This window comes from Pagrus major, chromosome 10 (genome assembly GCF_040436345.1).
Source record: "Pagrus major chromosome 10, Pma_NU_1.0".
Lineage (NCBI taxonomy): Eukaryota > Metazoa > Chordata > Actinopteri > Spariformes > Sparidae > Pagrus > Pagrus major.
Genome location: NC_133224.1, coordinates 14,246,510 through 14,263,702, shown reverse-complemented (window position 1 = coordinate 14,263,702; position 17,193 = coordinate 14,246,510). Strand labels below are relative to the sequence as shown.

The following is a 17,193-nucleotide window of genomic DNA, read 5'->3' as shown; positions in this document are numbered from 1 at the left end:
CCGTGGCAAGTCAAGAGGATCCACTAAACTGCATGTTGGCAACATTGCCTGTACCAACCAGGAGCTAAGGGCCAAGTTTGAAGAGTTCGGTTCTGTGTTGGAGTGTGACATAGTAAAAAACTATGCTTTTGTTCACATGGACCGAATGGAGGATGCAATGGAGGCCATTAATCAGTTAGACAACACAGCTTTTAAAGGTGAACTCTTGGGCTGGGCTTAAAGCGATAGTTGGGGTCTTTTGATGTGGGGTTGTATGAGGCGCTTATCCCTAGTCTGTGTACGACCTGCAGTATATGACCATCAGCTCTCCCCCTGTGTGGAGAAGCAGTGTGTAACACAGACAGGCAAGCAGAGCATTGTAATGCTACAGTACCGACAGCAAGACATGTTTTAACCACCTAAAAGAAGGCACACCTAAAAAATATATCCGTAAAAGTGCACACTATATTTTGAACATTTATGGCACTTTACATCGCCGTCAGACAGCCCTTTCCATTGGCACTACATTACCTCAACCGTACAGGACCGTATTCCTTTGCACAAGCGCATCTGTGCCTTCCACAGATCAGCTGTCTGAGTCCATGAAAAGCACCAAAAGCGTAAACTTAAAACAGATGTATATATTTTCTTGTGCCTTCTTTTAAGTGGCTAAAATACGTCTTGCTGTCGGTGCAATGCTCTGCTTCCCTGTTAGTGCTACACACTGCTTCTCCACACAGGGGGAGAGCTGACAGTCATCTACTGCAGGTAATACACTGACTAGGTATAAGTACCTCATACTGCCACACATCAAAAGACCTGATCTACTACTTTAAAGGGAGTTTAAAGATATAGTATCAAGAATATTTCATTCCGTTCTTGTGAAATGATGGGTAAGTCATGGATGCAACACAGGTAAGTAAATAGAGAAAGGTGATGGGGTAATGGGAAGCTGAAGAAAGTAAAGCAGCCCTGAATATTTATTATCTTAAAGCTGGTATCCGTAATGTCATCTGTATGTTGGATTCTTATAAAAGACAAACGGGCACCTACTGCAGTTAATGATTGACTTATCTGGTTACACCTGTTCATGTTGTTAATGCAAGGACAGTCAATTTAATACTGGAATTAATTTAAAACAAACCATATCAGTGTTTTTTATAACTCAAACCAAACTGCATAGGCCCATTAAGAGCTGGAATATCACTAAAATGGATGCGCAAGGCTGTATGTACTTATTTGGTTCACACGTTTGTACGCGCTGTCATACATTTTGGGCTGCATGGTCCTCGTGAACATTCTGCGACACGGGCACATCATGAAATTTTTTCACACAAACCCCTCGTAACTACACCGAAAGTATTATATGAGCTGTCTTTTCATTTCAAGCGTAGCATTAAATGATTCCAATAGTTATTTTTACGTGCAACCTTCCATTACAACCCTGATATTTCTGCTGTAGTTTGAACTTCATTTGAGTTAACTTTTGCCATTGCAGGGGGAAGACGTGTGAAAGTTACGGATTTCAGCTTTAATAACTTTTTTAATGCCCAAATCATAAGTCATGTCTTACTGCTATATTGGAGTATAATGCAGCTTTTTATCAGACTGGTGGATTAGCAGACTTTTGTATACTAGGCAGAAAATGTCAATTATATTATTTAGACAAAATGTAGTCATAAGTCCTTATTGAGTCTTTTCTTTTTAAGGCAAACTGATGAGCGTGAAGCTTTCGACTAGCCGCCTGCGTACTGCGCCGGGAATGGGAGACAGATCGGGTTGTTATCGTTGCGGGCAGGAAGGCCACTGGTCCAAAGAATGCCCTCTAGACCAAAATGGCTACCACAGAAACGGCTCAGAGCCAAAGTCTGATGGATATGATGCCCCGAGATTTGGCGGGCGTGGTCGCAGCAGGGGTTATCATCCGGACTTCAGTGGCGATCCTGATTATGGTGCCGGCTATGCTCCAGTACATGGTTTTTCCCGGGGTTCTGGTCACAGCAGCAGCATGGCAGGGTACAGAAGGGGCGCAGGCTACGAGGGTGCAATGAGATACGGGCCGCACCCAGGTTACGGCATAAGCGCTGTTGCTGAACATAGCATGGCTCGGATGTATGGCAGCGAGGCGGCATACAGGAGCAACGGCTCACTCTATGGCGCGGTACCAGCCTACCCGATGCGACGGTCGCCTTACGAGGAAAGAGATCCGTACGGGGTCGTGGACTACTACGAGAAGTACAGGGCCAATTCTTACGGAGGCAGTTATTTCGAAGAACGTCGCGCCGTCCCTATGCCTGGTCCATCAACATCCTCCTCCACAGCTTTAATGAGGGAGCGTCTGCCCCCCTCTAGCCTCGACCCATATGAGTGCCCCCTTCCTCCTCCACCAGCCCCGGTCTCCTCATACTATGCACGTGACCGGAGTCCGATTCGGAGAGTCCCTGCTGAGGCAGATGGATATGCATATGAGCGTTCGCGCCTTTCCCCGGTGCCCACCCACCCAAGAAGTTCTACTTACGACCATCCGCGGGATCCCGGCACTGAGCGGGCACGATACACATACTAATCCTTGTACACACAGTCGGGTGAGAGCTGACTGACATTTAGTGGATAGGATAGCCTAAGTGCCATTGGAATCACTGAAAATTAAGCATTAACAGTATATCTTCTTGGTAATATTAGAAGCAAAAGTCAGTCCTTTGTGTATGAGAGGCGTGTAGGTAGTAAATATAAGGTTACGATAAAACCTGCTAATCATTATGGCCATTGAGTAGATTCCATTGTGATTGTTAAATGCATTGACATGCTGTGATCTCATTTCAGGTTATACGTCAAAATGCAGTACAACAAATGCTCATTTTACCCACTTTCATTGTCATGTACATGTTGTGGTATTGGTGCAGCTCTGAAATGGCTTAGCGTAAGTGTGGAAGTGCAGATACTGGGTTTATGTCCAACCTGGTTGTCTATTAAACAGATATTTGCCCCACTGAAAGTAGCTATATGTTCCTACACTATTTAGACTCTGTTAATAGAAACGACTTAAATTAGTGCATGGTGCATGTTTTAAAGGTGAGTCACTGAGTTGCGTTGACAAAATATAATAGTTTCTTTTAAGCCACATCTAGTGTAGTATTATGTGCATTTTAGTGTTTTTGTGTTAGTGTAAGTTCACATTGTTACTACATATGTGAAGCAATGGCAAAACAAATTTACATACTGTATGCTTCACCTACATTGTTAAACCTGTACCAACTATGGATCTACACAGTGTAAACAATGGTTACACTTTTGTATTTGGTTTCTATCAAACTTCTTGTGAAATTAAGTTGAAGAACTTTTTATGAAGGTGCATTGTGACTTTTCTTCTAGGCACATTACTTACATTAAATTTTCATTGCTGTGATAAATATGAGGCTTCACATCTTGAACGTACTGTATGTTATACTTCTTTAATGAAAATGACCTCAATTGTCTCTGCTGTCTTTCTTCATTTCTAACTATTTGGTTATAATTAAAATCTGTGTAAAGTCAGAAGGCAGTGAGCTGTGTGTTTGTTATGTTCATCTGGTATACTGTAAAATAAAAGTTAAAGGTTAGCCACCTTGGTGAAAATAACACCGTGGAAAATTACTTAATTGGCTCATATGGGTATCACTAGCCATATTAGACTAAATAGCCATTTCAGCATTCATATTGGCCAATAAAGACATATTTTACATTTAAGTATTAGCAGAGAGGTCCTGACCCACGATGGTCCCTCAGTGAAGCTGTTGGTTCTTTGCCACATGAAACAAGCTCCAATTGTCCAATATTGATAATTTATAAGCATTATTGAATGTTATAATTTGTACTGGTCGCACATAAAATGCCATGAAATTGAATCTACATAGGCGGAGTTCGTATTTGGGAATATTTTTAAAAAGAAAAATTATATTTGTCAGATTTCAGTAGTGGATACGATTGTGAGAGATAGGTGGAAATATATAATATACGAGCAAATCAGTTTGCAGGATGAGGATAAGGAAAAGACATTGCCCAATAGAACGCGGCCTATGGGGAGGGGCTTGGTCTGACCAATAGGAATACTTTATGCGTCCATGGAATCATCCTTTGTGGTTTTCTGCTAGGCGCCATTTTGACTGAAGTAATGTGAAAGGAGCTTGAGGGCAATACATTGTTCGATATTTTCTCGATTTAAAATTATTTATACCTGAATCGACTGACGTTTGACAAAGACTAAGACATTTGAGTACACCGAAAATGGCTACGGGAGCAAACGCAACTCCTTTAGGGAAGTTGCACCCCAGTATTGGCGCTAAACGAGGATTTGACGCCGGGCCTGGTGCGGGGAACGGATTGATGCCAACGCCGGGGCCACCCGCATCCTTTCCTTCCCTACAAGGTTTCCAGCCCGCAATGCCAAACGCATCTTTTCCGTCACATCAGTTCAATCCAGCAGCAGGTTTCTCGCCCCAGGTACAGCAACCACCAGCTGCAGGGGGCGGACTGGCGAAACCCGGTAAGTTAACCGAATGCCCGCTAACACTTGACGCGGCATGGCTTAACGCTAGCCAGCTAATGTGGCTAAGTAAGATGGGTTAAAGGCCCCACATCGAGCCTTGACACGAAATGGAGACGGCCCAGCTAACGTTAGTTAGCGAACAAATGTTGGTGATGAGCTAACGCTAAAGTAAGCTCACACAGGATTGCACTGGCCGGGGTAATAAAACATTATTCTCTTTCAGAGTTAGAATTAGCATATATGTCCCAACTAACTGAACGTTAATGTTAAACGCCAGAGTAATAGAAAAAATATTTGCAATGGTAGACATCAGTCAGTGCAACGTCAACGTTAGCTTGATACACCGTGTTTGGTTGTGTTATTGACAGGCTATATGTCAAACTCCTTTTGCATGCAGTTAACGCCAAATTAGTTGGGGGTTAAACCGACTGCGTTGGCTATATGGGCACAGTTGCCTTTTCTGAATCGTAGGAACTCTTCATGGGCACAATTTATCAGTCAATAGTCATTTAAATTAGCACTCTAGTTTTGGTGAAGAAATGTTAATGAGAAGAGAAAGATCTTCATTGACTGATTTTTTTTTTTCTTTTCCCCTGCCTAAACAAACTAAATAAACTCTTTGTTTTCGTACTGTTTTACTTTGTTTATATGTGGCGGACCCTGCCACCTTTCTAGCTTCAAACAGTGTTCTTGGACCTTGTTTTCCTCTGAGAACAGCATAATTATTTTCTTATTGGGGGAAAAATATGTCTGAGTTTGTATTACTACCTTATTTAATATTGTAACCATTAAAATTCTCAGTTTGACTTTCTTCTCAAACTACATAGTGCCCCTTTAATCTTAGCAAATGTTAGATGAGTTAATTCAGAGGTGGGTTGAGCCAATAGAATTCCCTTGAATAAAATGATATTCCCACGAGGTTCCATTGTGTCAGGACTAGTAAGCAAAGTTTAAAGGTTCCTATATCCAAGCGGGCTGGTGGCTACCCATGGGTTGTTACCTCTTCTCATTTGCTACTACCTCTACTGACAAGCAAGGTCATGCTGAGTGGCACTAGAATTAACCCAACAAAACAGCTAACATGGCTAATATCACTGGTGTTTCTTGGCAGATTTCAGTTCCAAGAAACAAAGGAAGAAGAGTCGTTGGAGCAGTGAGACGCCTGATCAGAAGACCGTAATACCGGGTATGCCCACAGTCATTCCCCCTGGACTGACCCGAGATCAAGAGAGAGCCTATATAGGTAAATATAACAAGTATCTCTTGTTAAGGTTGCTATGCAAATTGCAGTTTGATAATGTCTCCTCAATTACATATGTTTGAGGTTCTAGTTTCCTTACATGGTGCATACCAGTATTAATGTTAATCTTGTGTCCTGTTTGCTGAAGTCCCAACAGTTAGAGTTCTCTAAAGGCACCCACATGATGTGTTGCTAACTCAAAACTTTAAATCACAAACCATTCAAAAGTGACGTTAAGGTGTTTCACAAAAAGGGAAATGTCTAGTTTTTGCTCCAACTGTTGAGACAAAGCAATCATTTCTGACAAGCAATGGTTATAACGTGATGATGTAAAGTGTTAATTAAGGTTATTTCTCTTTAGTGGAAGTATAGTGGTTCTGCTGTGGCAAGTGTTTCTGTGCTCTTATGGTTTGCATACCACTGGGCAGCCATTAGCAAGAGAAGTTTGAGCTAGATTATTAATCACCACTGCTTGCTGCTATCTGTCCTGAGCTGCAGGTCACTGCTCACTGTCTTGCTTGATCCCCTACACATCATTGGTATTGTTCCTGTGCATGGAGGCGTTCCTCATAATGTCCTAATATGCTAAAATGTTCTTCTGTTTATATTAAGTGTGAGTAATGCTGCTTCAATGGCAAGTCAATTCAACATATTTAAATTACTCAAATCACTATTAAAGTGGGCATTGCAAATTGGGAAACACTTGTTATTTTGCTCCGAGTTTGGCCTTTTGTTCAAAGTGATCATATGAAGCAAATCGTTTATAACCACAGATGCCTTCCAGCAGCAGTGCAGCACCAACATACTGCCTTCACAGGCCCTCAACAGGGTATTTTGAAGCAGATAAGTCCTTTTGTCAATAACTGACATCGTTATTGATGTTGTTCACTCATTGGTAATGGTTGTTGTTCTTTGGTATGTAAACATTCATTTGTGCCCACCTTCCGTTGTCACACTTATCGTTTCCTCTGCTCATTCAGTAGATCCCCCTAAAACAATCCAAGGGAAGCGTTTTAAGATGAAATTGCTGTGAACCACAATTCACAGGGCCTGAATTCATCTCTATAATCCAGAGTAATTGTTTCAGTGACCAGTGAATCTCTCTGTTGGGAGGGTATTTCATTACAACTCTCATAATGTGCATGGGTTGACTGATTTCTTTTTTCATTGCCTTCTGAATGTAATAATTGTCTATGTCACTGCAGCCCCTCAGTGTTAGATCTGTGGAGTGCAAAGAGTGACTGTGATCACATTTTTGTTATTGGAACTTGCAAAACAAATAGACCAATCAGTGATCTTTAGACCTGACATGTCCTTAAAATGCCAAAGCTGTTAAACACAAAATGCTGCATTATGGGAAGCCTTGTCTTAATAGATGAAACCAATGGCTCTGGTTTGAAATATTAATGGTTTGGCTGGCATTTTTAGGAATCATGGTCTAGACATTTACTGATGTGTTGCCATGTTTAATCATTGTCTGAGAAAAGGCTAGTCCTGTTTATGCTAATGTTAATGAGCCATAGAACATTTTTCATTTTAGGTAATGTGTTCCTCTGATGTCCTCAGATATGATTAAGCGGTTTCATGCTTTAGAGTTTTACCAGATGTTGATTTGATCTCCCTTTATTTTTTATTTAACAGACTCACCATTTGTCTTTACTTCAGTAATGTTTGAGACAGTGCTCTAATGTACAGAGCGTTGTCTCTCTGATGTTGTTGTGGTAACCACATTTCTCTCCATCCTTGTTTTTCTTTCCTAACCTGAATTCTTCCAGTCCAACTGCAGATTGAAGACCTGACTCGTAAACTGCGTACAGGAGACCTGGGAATCCCTGTTAACCCTGAGGACAGGTCGGAAAAAGATTTAAACCCATGAACAGTAACATTTTCTCTACCTTCTTGACTTTTTGGAAGACAAATGTTGATTTTCAGTATATGTGTGGTTGTTAGCAAAAAACCTCAGACTGTATAGTAGTATTAGCTGGCAGATGTAGCATTTAGCTAGCTATCTCCTAAGTGAAGGGCAGTTTTTAGAATGTTGGAGTTTTTAATGTTGTCTAAACCTAGTGTCAGAGGAGACCTAACATTTAGAAAGCTCTCATACTGCTCATTACCAGTAAGCATACATGAATGTGCATTTACTGCTATTGGTAGCTTACAAAGTTTTTTTTTATTGTAATTTTAGAATTGGTAAGTGTAAATTTTTTCATGTAGGTCGTTTAATCATTTTTTGAAGTAAAGTTAGGTGCGGTTACCTCCATGGTTAAGACATTTAAAATTTGGACATAATCACACTATAAATTATAAGGTGGAGCGCAACATTTATCAAACTTTGATTAAAAAACAAAACATTAAAAAAAAAAACGTCTCTAGAATCCATCTCAAGTAATACAGCTTTTAGAGAAAAAAAAGATTTGTGCATATATATTTTACCCAAGACAAGAAAGTGCCTGCAATTACATCAAAATAAAACAAATCCTATTACATTTTTTGTTTTTGCAAAGTGCAAATATATCCATAAAGTTTAATGTGGCAGTTTGGCCACACACGCAAAAAACTCTTTCTGGCTTCTTTCACCCCTTACAGAAATATTTCCTGGAAGTGATTGGCCAAAGTGCAAACCAATATTAACTGAAATATTTTGAAAAACATTCATACAATTAAATGTGGCCACAGCAGTTTGGAGTTTCTTTTTCTATAAGTCGAACAATGGACTGTCTGGACTGGTCTGTAGGATCTCTGTCTTATTATGGTGTAATCACAACAATGTTTCAGTCTTGGGTAAAATAACAAAATAATAGTGTCCAAGGTGGAAGGGAGCGCTGGTATGCATATGCGGGCCACCCATTGTATATAGGTCAGTGTAAGTTTAGTTTAGATGTATTCCAGCCAAGATAACTTAGCATGTGACTGCCAGAACAAGGATAAGTGTCTTTAATATTTGCACCTTTTTATTGAATTACTTCTACTTTGACTCAACAGTTAAGTGGAGTCGTTGCTTCAGATTTAGCCTATTATTTATGCATCATGGTTTCACCCACTGATTGTTTTGTGTGTCTGATGTAGAGTGTTGTGTGAATACGTGAATTCATATATGATTCATAATGTATACAGATCTTTCTCTGAAACAGGTTTGGGTCAATACGCCTTACTCTATGTAAAGATTTATTTTTAATTTTTTTACGATTGGTTGTTAAATAGTAAATGCTAAAGCTTTAACAACTTTAATAGTTCACATGTTCAGAAATAGTTCAGATGATTTGGCTCTTTTTGGAGCTCTTTTTGGAGCTTCAAGTTAATTGGTGACCAAAGATTCACACAAGTCCCATCAATTGATGTTGCCTTTCCTGATTTTTTTTATTTTTTTACTTATTAGATATTGGAAGTTATATTGGAAGTTTTTGCCAGCGATGACTTCGCATGTGTAGCCTACATGATAACATATCAGTGATTAATAGGATTTGTCCTGGACTTAACAAATAATTTGTCATCTCTGGTTTTCCCGTGATGTGGCTTTAAACATTTCCACCCAGGGGTCAGGGGGTGTGTTCCAGTTTTCCCTCTGGACTCTTGAGGTCTGGAAGAAAACTTCCAGAATTGTATTTGTTCTGGAAAAGCAGTGGCCAGCTTATAACATAGTTTCCATAGGGATCTGTTCCTGCAGGAAGTGGCTTGCTCTCAAGAGTGTGTGAAGTTGACCTTTACTAGCTAGAGTCCCTGTCCTCTGTACACTGTATAGAGTTTTTCTTCATAATCAGACATTTCCACAGCAACTAAAAAATTTATTGCAGAGCTGCAGCGCTTATAAATCACTCCCCAATCTAATGTGACAGAACCAACTGGGGGTGTTTCAGGTTGTCACCGTTGGAAGATTGAAGCATAAAAGGAAAAACCTATTTTTTTTCTCACTCTTCACATCACATGGACACAAATGTGGCTCTCTGATGGGAGAGCATAGGAAAAGGTGGATATCTAATCTTAATTCCTTTTCTCTAACCCAAATTACCCCACATCAACCTAACCCTTTTTCAAGCACAGAGCCTCCTTAACGCAGCAACACAGGTTTTCAGCATCCAAGGGGAGGTACGGACCTCTTCCGCCACGTCAACACCAAGCAACTCTCAAACCCAGCGTTTCTGCTTAGGATTGCGAATTTTGCTTTGGTTTCTTTTTCTTACCTCCAACTTTCCTTTCTTGTAGGCCAACAATCCTGTATGCAGGTTTAATTATGGCCATGTATTTGTTTTGTTCTTTTTTTTTGTCCTTGTGGTTAATGCCCCTCCAGTGTATTGGGTTAATTACCACTTTACACCTTTGGTTGCCCCCTTTTTACCCCGAATTGTATAATAGAATGGACTCCAGCCTTGGAAATGTCAGTGCAGAGTTGCAACACAATTTTGTTTTCTTTTTGAGTTTGCTCTTGCACTGGCCATAAGTAACATAGTCTGAGAATACTCTCAGTAGATCCAAATTTCCAAAACCATTTTTTAAAGTTATCATTGTGTCTATAAGACATGTCAGTACCCATTGATTCAAAATTCCTACTGAGGATTTGACATTGTAAACTATCAGTTAGCTGTAGGGAGCCTGTGTGATTGTTAATAGCAGAGCTCCACTTCTAGAAAGGTATTGATGATGTCTTTCTTGTCTTTTGTCTGCCGTTTCCAGGTCTCCCTCTCCGGAGCCCATCTACAACAGCGAGGGCAAGAGGTTAAACACCCGCGAGTATCGCACACGAAAGAAGATTGAGGAAGAGCGTCATTCCCTCATCACGGAGATGGTTGGACTTAACCCAGACTTCAAGCCTCCTGCAGACTATAAGTATGATTTATTCATTTGTTTTCTATTTGCCATTGTCTCTGGCCAAGAAGTGTTGGGTTTGTTTTGCAAGAAAGATCATGCGTGTGTCCTCCTTTATAAGGATAGGGCTGATATGTTGATATATGTAAAGTTTATAGTTAGGGATGTCCCGATCAGGTTTTTTTTACCCCGATCCCGATCTGAGTCATTTAATATTTAGTATCTGCCGATACCAAGTCCCGACCCGATACTTAGCCCTAACTAATATTTTCTTAGATAATACAGCTGCATTAAGAAAAAAATCGGTTTTCATTAGTTTTTTTTTTAACAAAAACAACCAAGTAAACAAAGTCAGTAACTAAACCCTGATCCTCTACCAGAGAGGTGGGCTGGTTATCCAGAGCGATGAATTCAATGACCTTCTCTGTAATATTTGTGGCCATGTCGCTGACTCGAGGATATTTCTCTTTCCTTTTGAAAGTATCCACAAGTGTTTGTTGCTTCGGTGCCTTTGCCTGTATTGCTTGAGTGAACTTGTGTTTTTGTTTATGTGCTGTATCAAATTTGTAATATTAAATGCAGCTCTTTTGTTACCAGCTCACGAAACGGTCGTATTGCAGATGTTACGTGTTGCCGTTGGACTGCTTTCACTTTCGCTTTCTAATTTGAAATATTTCCACACTGCAGACATTTTATCCACAGGTTCTCCAGACTAACGTTACGAGCACGACTGCATTCTGCCACAAATTGTGCTCCGTTGACGACAGCTGACGTAAAAATAATCGGGCTTGGGTCCACGTTCAAAATTGCCGATCCCGATCAGTGAAAAAATGCCCATATCGGCCCCAATGCCGATCCCGCAATCGGGATCGGGACATCCCTATTTATAGTTATTTTTAACTGGCAATTATGTGACAATACATCTCAGGTAATGCTGCAGGTCAATGAATAAGTAATGTAACGAGTAGTGTAACAAATTACTTTCTTAAGAAGTAAAACTTTTTTTTTTAAATGAGTCACGTGTAATACATAACTACAATACATTACTTATTTTGAGCGACCCCAACATTGCTTTTATACCGGACTGACAAAGCTTGTTACTTACCCAACTCTGCATTTTACTATTGCACCAGTATGGAGCAAGACAACCAATACGTACAGAATAGTGGAGAACGCTTGTGTGACAGAGATGTCCAGGTCCTCTTTAGGACTTGTGTTAAAAGGCCATTCAGAGGGAACTGTGGTCGGCGACTTGCAACCAAAGTGGAAATGCAAGCGACACATGTTTAAAAATGTAAACATTTCTGATTGTGTGAGCCTGCAGTGGGGAAAGTCTAATTGGATGCTGACATAGAGCTCTATATGGTATAATAAAGTAATACATCTCTAGCAGTGTTTTTTTAGAGAATAAGAAAACTGTTGATTGGTCCTAGTAAATAATAATCTTGTATGGTTCTTTCTTGTAGGCCTCCAGCCACCAGAGTCAACGACAAAGTAATGATCCCCCAAGATGAATACCCTGAAATCAACTTTGTTGGTCTGCTAATTGGGCCACGGTAAATTTGCTGTCTTTTTCTGCCATGTTGTAATGTTTTACTTACTTTTTATAATCAAGTAAGAACAGCAAGTACAAGTTAAAAGTGATTTGGGGTTCTAACTTGTTTCCTCTTTGGTTTTTGCCAGTGGTAATACACTGAAGAACATTGAGAAGGAGTGTTGCGCCAAGATCATGATCCGGGGAAAAGGTTCTGTGAAGGAGGGGAAGGTAGGCCGAAAGGATGGCCAGATGCTGCCAGGGGAGGATGAGCCTCTGCATGCCCTAGTCACTGCCAACACCATGGAGAACGTCAAGAAAGCTGTGGAGCAGGTTAGATCAGGTTTATTGTTCTGATCCATCCCACTCCTGTTAGATGCTCCAGATTTATTGTTATATTTAATCCATATCCATTCGGGACTATACATTGTACAGTATTATAGGTGACTGATTTGTGTCCACAGATCCGGAACATTCTGAAGCAAGGCATTGAGACACCTGAGGATCAGAATGACCTACGAAAGATGCAGCTGAGGGAGCTGGCCAGACTCAACGGCACACTGAGGGAAGACGACAACAGGTCAGTGTGACAGTGGTGTAGCTTTATGCACAGTTCAATGGTGGAGATCACTAGTGATGACTGTATCATGGAACATGGGATATTTTAGACAAAGTCAATTTAAGCTAAATAGGAGCACTGAAGAGAGAATGTGCCTGTTTGTCTCTGTAGGATCCTTCGTCCTTGGCAGAACGCTGAACCACGCAGCATCACCAACACCACCCTCTGTACCAAGTGTGGTGGAGCAGGCCACATCTCCTCTGACTGCAAGTACACCAGGTGATGATCAGTTGATTTGTTCACAAAAGTCTTAATTTGACAGTGCTATAAATCTTTCAGTAACACTGTTGGTTGTTTTGCTTGGTGTAGCTCATTCGCAGCCCATAGAGCAACAGGTGGTGAGCCTCCTCAGTCAGCCCAGGACAAGGCGCGTATGGACAAGGAGTATCTGTCTCTCATGGCTGAGCTGGGGGAGGCTCCAGTCCCCACCTCTGGTGGAGGACACTCCAGCTCCCAGGGAGGAGGACCTCGGGCCTCGGGACCCAGCAATAACCAGCCACCACCAGTAAGTTGGTAACACTCATGATTCAAACTCCTTTTGGTGTAGAGAACTCTCTTAAACTGAACTTTCTGTGCAGCAGAACCGGCCTCCTTGGATGAGCTCCGGTCCCACTGAGAACAGGAACTTCCATGGCATGCATGGAGGACCTGGTGGCCATGGTGGACCCCACAACTTCCCTCCCCCCATGCCTAACATGGGGGGCCCACCTATGCCCCCCAACCCCAATGGCCTGCCTCCTCCCTGGATGCAACCCCCTCCTCCACCCATGGGCCAGGGTCCAGGACCTCATGGACACCCCATGGGTAAGAAATGACATGACAATTGTTTTCAGGAGTTTCTACTGGTCTAAAGCCCTGATCTGATGGGGTTAACGTCACATCAATCAGTGTGCTTATCACTAATTTGTATAATTGTTTTTGATGATATTTTAACTATCAGAAAGAAGAGAGTGCAGAGGTAATATGTGAGACAAAGACTGTGACGTCAAAAATGGTTATCTTTCTCTGAGGCATATCTCAGTTGAATCTGAACAGGCAGACGTGAAACACACAGACCGATAAAGATGGCTCAATAGAGAATTCTGCCATCATATTGTTTTTCAAACAGACATACACATTGGTGTTGGCATGTTTAAATCCATCAGATTAGCAGAAGCATTTGACTTCCTCAATTTTCACCCAGAAGTCTAATTTCACACTGAACTGAAAGAACTAAACAAAGAAAAAGTAGGACAAGTGGCTATTCACTTTGAAATACACGGCCGGCGCTCCGGACGAGATTTTAGATGACAGTAGGTAATTGCTGCTTATTACCATGGTGGGGGATGAAAAAATACCCAAATACTTGGTCTGAATGGGATTAAAATCAATGAATAACACAGGTGACGTTAATCAAAATCATCTCCCCTAAAGAAATAAATCCAGTCCGAATGGGGCTTTAGAGAGCAGATGGATAATGGAAAAAGATGGAATAGGTTTTTACTTCAGCAGGCGATGTTACAGACACATCATCTCTCAAGCCCTAGAAAAGTTTTGAAATTCTGAAGAGGACCAACCTTGTCCACTGTACCTTTTACTTGCAGTCTTGTCAGTTTTGTTTTATAAATGATAACTAAATTCAAATCTGCAGTTAGACCAACTTGTCCCTGTATCAAGGACCAAGGACAATGAACTGAACTCAACTGTAGAAGAAAATGCCTGACTCTTGGTTTCCTTGTAGGTCTGCTGCCACCTCCAATGGGCATGATGCCGCCTCCACCTCCTCCCCCCAGCAACCAGCCACCTCCTCCCCCTTCTGGACCTCTGCCACCATGGCAACAGCAAGCTCCACCTCCCCCTCCAACCAGCAGCATGGCAACCAGTACACCACTGCCATGGCAACAGAGTAAGACTACACAAAAACTGTATACGAAACCATTCCTTCATTAACTGTGTTTCAGAAAATAAAGACCAGTTTGGACTTTCTTAGCTTCTGCATTGGGATGGGTGGGATTCTTAGTCCATTACATAGGCTGTGATATTTTCTTCCTCAACATTGTGACAACCCTACAAAATGGCTGAAAGAGTTCACTTGTCACTATGTATTACAGACATGTTCGTTCTGAATGAGGTGTTGCCCACAGTATTAGGCACTGACAATTTGAGTGATCCAAATACATACTACTTTGTCATGACAATGCACCTTGAACTTTGACCCTCTTGCTCATATATCCGTTGCAGCTGTAGCCCATAATTTTAGAGTGCAAAGAACGTAGTACTTGCTGTTAAATATTTTTGCTCTCTATGTTTAGTTTATATTCACGCAACACACCGTGACTTATCTTCTACTGTGCAGAGGATTGTGGGTCAGAATAGCCAGAAAAGCATGCTTTCTTGCATACTGCAGAATGCAACTGGATGTAGTAGAACATCCTGGTATTTTTTGCATTGAGACACACTAAATCCTTTTCTGGCATATTAAATAGCATGCTAGTATGGGTAATGGAACGCAGGGATGGTTTGTTAACATTACTTGTAAGACAAAGTAAGACGAGCGTTTCACGCTAAAAACCTGATTGACCTACAATCTAATCACCGTTTTGTCAGGTGACATGACTGTATCTGCTAGCTGATAACCCATGGAGCCACATATCACATCAGTGCTTTATCAGTAGAGTGATGATTGGGTGTGTATGCTGTAGTTGAGGGGATGGTGTGAATGTTTAAATTACAGTTTAGAATTAACCTTCAGCTCCTCCTCCCTTGCAGATACCACCACCACGTCCAGCCCTGGCACCGGCACCCTGCCCCCATGGCAGCAGCCCCAGCAGCCTGCAGCCTCCGGAGCTCAGCCCCCCCCACCCATGGGCACCCCGTCCATGGTGCCGCCTCCTCCTGGCGTCCAGCCCCCGTTGCCCCCAGGTGCCCCTCCTCCCCCTCCACCACCACCTCCAGGCTCAACCGGCATGATGTATGCCCCGCCACCTCCCCCACCACCCATGGACCCTTCCAACTTTGTCACCATGATGGGGATGGGCGTACCGGGCATGCCCCCCTTTGGCATGCCTCCTGCCCCCCCACCTCCTCCACCTCAGAATTAACCCTGCAACAGGAGAATTGTCCTCCCACAAGTCTCCACCCTGCAGCACATTGTGGATGTGTGCTCACAGAAAAAATATAACCAGTGCTTTATTTTTTATTGATCCTTTATATTGTGAAGACATCTCTGAAATGATGAAAGGCTGTCAGTTCGATTTGTAAAGTTGCGTAACTTAATGAGTTATTTTCCTGTTTTTAAAGTTTGTGTTAACACAGAGCTCCTTGTGTGCATACCAATGCTGTTGCTCTTGGGCACATGTTCTGCATTGCTACCGTAGTTTGTCCCGTCACTTCTTGTATACCAAATAAAGAGCTCAAATAGCCCGCCAGACGTTTAATTTCTGCTCAACAGTCTCATTGCTTCAAGTGTTCAATTCAAACCTAAACACTTAACTACTATTGGATTTAAAATATTGAAGTTTAACTTGCATGATCCATTGTAACAACTCACTCACAAACTGATACTCCTGTCATGTTCCCGATGTTGGTTTAGAGTTGAATAAGATGAATATTTTTGTAATGATGACATGTGAAGTGTTTCTTAGTTCTGTCAGACACCCTTTTTGTAGTACTGTCTCAGATTGTTTTCCAGAAATTCCCAGGGTTTTAATTGTTTCTTTCTTTTGTTACCTGCCTGCATCTCAGTTGTGACATTGAGCTTGAAAAGGGGATTTGATGCTGCAACCTGCTAGCTTCTGATGCCCTGCACTACTTGACTGCTCAGAATCTGATGTATCCTTGTTTCTCTGCATCTCTCTGCTCTGACGCTGTGTGCAGTGTTTGTGTTGCTTTGCAAGGACAAAATGATCAGTTTGTCCCTCGAGTTATTAGAGAAGACGTATTAATTTTACTGTTTCTGGAGTCAGTCTGTTGTGTTATGGCGCTAGCCTGAATGAATAGCTGATGAAATCTTACTTGGTTTAGCATTAAACATCGATTTCACCTTTTTGCTCTTGAGTACAGACTGCTTTCTCCATTCATGGATGTGAGCCTCTTTGTGTCAGAATGCTTGCCAAGATTTTTTTTTCTTTCCAGGCAAGGCTGTGTTGTCTGCCTCATTCACGTTATATAACCTTGTTTTGTCCTGGATGTCTGCTGCCTCTCAAGAAGCCTGCACTTATAGAGACACATTGTTTTTATATAAATATGATTTAAAAGTGTATATTTTGGGGTTAAAAGGGATTTTTGCTCCAGTCCCCTGCTGCTGACATAAACGGCACATTTTTTAAAGTCATTATTGAAGTGTGTCGGTTTTATGTTGAAATTCCTGAAGAGGGCGGTCATGATGACTTACTCTTAGTTTGGCAACAAACCAATTAATAGTATAACATTTAACACTGTCAGTTCTGTGTTCGTTTCCACCTCTGCAGCCTTAAATGCTAAATACTTAAATCAGCGAGGCCACTGGAAATTGAATG

At 41.6% G+C, this 17,193-nt stretch overlaps 2 protein-coding genes across 4 annotated transcripts in view; both read left to right on the top strand.

The window, feature by feature from the left end:
• The window catches only part of LOC141003857 (RNA-binding protein 4.1-like), a 5,028-nt gene extending 1,512 nt beyond the window's left edge, over nucleotides 1-3,516 (top strand). The window contains exons 2-3 of one of the 2 annotated variants that reach the window (XM_073475333.1): nucleotides 1-197; nucleotides 1,689-3,516. The exon at nucleotides 1-197 is cut by the window's left edge and continues 227 nt beyond it. In XM_073475333.1, coding sequence (XP_073331434.1) covers nucleotides 1-197; nucleotides 1,689-2,545 — 1,054 coding nt within the window. In that variant the 3' untranslated portion in view covers nucleotides 2,546-3,516. Of the gene's footprint in view, nucleotides 291-1,688 lie in introns of those variants that run through there. The other variant, XM_073475334.1, reaches the window with a different exon arrangement.
• A 582-nt stretch (nucleotides 3,517-4,098) lies between these two features.
• On the top strand, nucleotides 4,099-16,724 carry sf1 (splicing factor 1). 2 transcript variants are annotated; one of them, XM_073474566.1, is made up of 12 exons: nucleotides 4,099-4,501; nucleotides 5,616-5,747; nucleotides 7,520-7,595; nucleotides 10,413-10,565; nucleotides 12,011-12,100; nucleotides 12,228-12,411; nucleotides 12,543-12,658; nucleotides 12,809-12,916; nucleotides 13,007-13,202; nucleotides 13,276-13,501; nucleotides 14,418-14,582; nucleotides 15,446-16,724. In XM_073474566.1, exons 1-12 carry the CDS (start codon nucleotides 4,243-4,245, stop codon nucleotides 15,775-15,777), a joined length of 2,037 nt encoding a protein of 678 aa, XP_073330667.1. In that variant the 5' UTR covers nucleotides 4,099-4,242; the 3' UTR covers nucleotides 15,778-16,724. The 2 variants fall into 2 exon arrangements, with proteins under 2 accessions (XP_073330667.1, XP_073330668.1); XM_073474567.1 differs by having other exon boundaries at nucleotides 4,115-4,501; nucleotides 13,279-13,501.
• Nucleotides 16,725-17,193: the final 469 nt, after the last annotated feature.